Source organism: Teleopsis dalmanni, chromosome X (genome assembly GCF_002237135.1).
Source record: "Teleopsis dalmanni isolate 2A chromosome X, ASM223713v2, whole genome shotgun sequence".
Taxonomy (NCBI): domain Eukaryota; kingdom Metazoa; phylum Arthropoda; class Insecta; order Diptera; family Diopsidae; genus Teleopsis; species Teleopsis dalmanni.
The window spans coordinates 25,323,575-25,327,059 of record NC_051848.1 but is presented as its reverse complement, the minus strand read 5'-3'; the positions used below and the strand labels follow the sequence as shown (position 1 = coordinate 25,327,059).

The 3,485-nt window shown below is 29.3% G+C and overlaps 1 protein-coding gene across 1 annotated transcript; it reads right to left on the bottom strand.

Moving 5' to 3' along the window:
* Positions 1–211: 211 nt before the first annotated feature.
* Positions 212–3,479, bottom strand: LOC119689792 (condensin complex subunit 1-like). Its single transcript, XM_038104696.1, has 6 exons — positions 3,360–3,479; positions 3,027–3,129; positions 2,867–2,963; positions 2,348–2,643; positions 1,445–2,276; positions 212–1,125 (listed from the first exon to the last, which is right to left on the bottom strand). The coding sequence occupies exons 4-6, from the start codon at positions 2,623–2,625 to the stop codon at positions 295–297; spliced, it is 1,941 nt and encodes a 646-aa protein (XP_037960624.1). The 5' UTR covers positions 2,626–2,643; positions 2,867–2,963; positions 3,027–3,129; positions 3,360–3,479; the 3' UTR covers positions 212–294.
* Positions 3,480–3,485: the final 6 nt, after the last annotated feature.

The window sequence follows — 3,485 nt, the reverse complement described above, 5'->3', positions numbered from 1 at the left end:
TACTATATATAAATTAATGCCTGCAAAATATATACACATACAAAACACATATAAATATTTTTATGCATCTCATAAGAGAAGTCCATTCATTATATTTGTAGGAGTACAAATAAAAAAACTTAAATATACTTTAATTTGAAAGAATTCAATTATTTAATTTAAATTATATTTCTTATAATTATTTTGAAAATTTTGTATATTTAGAGTATATGATTTAAACTTTATACTGTGAAACTTGTTAAACTGAAAGTAATTTCTCACGATCGATATACCTCATCAAATTATACTTCATCCTTAATGAAATTCATATATTATCGATAAGTCTTCTTCATCTTCCTCATTTTTGCAGTTTAGTAGGGCAACACAATAGACAATATCACTTCGTTGACTCTCCGTGTGTGACTCTCGAAAACGCATAGCTAGTTTTTCCTTCAACCTTTCAATTTGGCGATCTTCGTCGATTAACTCAGTTATGTACTCTATTATAGTTCGACGCTTTTCCTTAGGTAAGCTAGTATTGACATCAGTATCAGCCAAGTTAGATATAATTTCGGGTAAGATGTCCCACAGTATATTTGATTTGGTGGATAATTCTTTAAAGAACTGACATGTCATATTTTTAATATCCACGCTTGGATCGATAATGCATGTTGCTAATAGCTTTAACATCTTTCCCTGGATAGGAATCATTTCTTGCAAAATTAACTTCGTAATGATCTTGACAGCTATTAAACGAATCTCTTCATTCTCTTCTTGTAGCGTTAGGTACAAATGCCCTATCCATGCTTTCATTTCCTGTGGGTATTGAAGCGTCAAGTCAGATAAGCTGATTATAATATTACTTTTGATGCTCGTGTTATTGCAATTAATAAATATTTTAATTAAGAGTTGCATATAACTGTCGCAGAATTTTCTTGAAACACACATAAATCGTACTAAAGCCAATATTGCAGCACATTGAAGGTGTTCTGATTGAAATTTTGTTGGATTTTTTATAATTCGTAGCACCAGCTTAATCATGACTCTTAAAAGACTTTGTTTGTCATTTACCAATCCTTCCTCATAGATTTCATAAATGAGGTCTGCAATATTGGCGTCTGCAGAAGTACCAAGATCTTCGTCAGGCTACAAATACAAATAAATACAATCTTAAATGAACAGCAATTAAGATTAATTATTAATAACATATTAAAATTAATAAATCTTAATAATATTATATAACAAACTGTTTTTTATTTATTGAATTTAAGTTTTAAAGTCAATTTTGATAAAAGGAACTTATTTTTCTGATGAAAGGGTTTTTGTGTAGAAGATACTTATTATGCTTTTTAATAAAAACAAGCTTAGAAACTACAGCTTACAACTATTGATTTATTTAAACAAATATTAAATAAAATATATTAAAATTGTACAAAATAGTTTCAACAAATACAATATTACTTACTTCTTGCTGTGGTTCCGCAGTACTGCGTTCCTTTTCGATAAGTTCACAACCCTCAAGTTCCTGAATATGCTTCATACTATTATAAACATCAACATCAATAAATATTAGTTCCTTTGAAGTTATGTAGCCAATAATGTATAGGAAACGAGTTAATAGAAAAGCTTTCGTGGTTTCATCTTCCTTCTTCTGACTCGGTAGTAAAGGTTGCGAACTCATTGATTGAGATGCTGAAGGTGGCGATGCAGAGCTTACAGTGGGCTTTTTAATAGTTTTCAGCATGTCTCCCAGCAAATCAACGACCATTTTTTGACAAAGAATATGTGGTCTTTGACATAGAGTATAGAAGAATTCAAATGTCTTTGTAGCTACAAGCTCAAATTCGGGCAAAAGCGTTTGAAAGAAGAATTTCATAAACATATCGAAAACATTTGTTACTATAGAACTATGACAATCATAACGTTCATAATACTTTGGGTTTGCGTTATGATCAATCGAATTCATCATAAATTGTAGGCATTGAGCATATAAACGTGGATTGCGCCTACCGCGTTCACCAAATCCAGCCATTACAATAATGTTTAAATTAGCTGATGCAATTGAGGCCTTTGAACTAGAACACACAACAAGCAATTCTAAAGCTAAATTCGACTCTTCAGTTGTTGTTCCCTCAATTTTCATAGTAAACATTTCAAAAAGAACTTGTATAATTAAAGCATCCATGTCGTCTGTTGATACCCATTTTTTAATTAAACACTCCAAGGTAGGAAAATTACCATGTTCAATAGTTTGAATAAAACGTAACAAATTTTGAATTATTTTAACAGCACGAGCTCTATAATAATCATACAACAAAAATACAACTTATAAAGATTTCACAAATTCATAATCATTTCGAGTACTAACCTTCCAGTTAAGTTTGTCGTGAAGAAAACTTTCTTATATGCATTAGATACAGAGTCTCGTTTTCCCTTCTCTGATGAATTCACCAACAACAACATTTTTTGCATGCCAACTTCCATACCTTCCACTCCAAATATATATCCAGTCGTTAAAAGATCGACAGCTTCATAAATATCTAATATCGTTTTGGAATCCAACATATCAAGAATTTTTGGTACTGCTCTCGTAAAAACTTTTGAAAATTCTATAGAGTCTTCAAGAAGCTCTACTTTTTTCATCATGGTATCCAATTTTTCGTTCTAAATTAAGAGATAAGTTATTAAGTCAATAAGTTAGAATTATGAAACATATAAGGTAGCAAAAAACTGGTATAAAATTTTCACTATTAAAGAATATATAATAACGATAAACTACTTACGAGTATTTATGCGAGGTCAATTACTATGTCTTAGATTATCAAATTATTAGATTATATACACATTAAACTTTATTCATAGTTGTGTATATTTTACTCTTACTTACATCACTTTCATATCCGAAACGTGCTAGAGATATGTAATTCTTAAATGAAGTCAAAAAATATGGCACTTGTTCTTCAAGGGGTAGTGTACTCGTATATCTTCAAACAATCAAAAATTAAGTTATGTAGTCGAAATTAGATGTTAGCGTTTAGAAATTATACCTTAGCAGTGTAACTGCTTCTTTATACTTTTTATCCAGTAAAAGCTGACAAATCCCTTTACCAATGTCCTCTAAAATTTCTGGCGTTATATATTCTTGAGAGTCTAAAAAAAAATTTAATAATTAAGATTTATGCCATATATATCATATATATTAAATTAACTTAATGTATTTAAAACAAAATTGTATGTATGTATGTATGTATTTGTGAACATGTATATATATGTAATATATTTAGTATATCAGCGATATATAAATTATTTATTTCTTTATAACAGACATAATATACATTGAAGATATCATGCAAATTAATCTATAATAAATATAAACTTACATTCATGTCGCAAACTCTCCTCTATAAATGGAGCAATTTCTGGTGATATTATATTCCATTGCTCTTCTATTTGTTGGACTTTCTTCCTTTCTTCTGCAATTGCTGCATTTAATTCGTTGATATTTT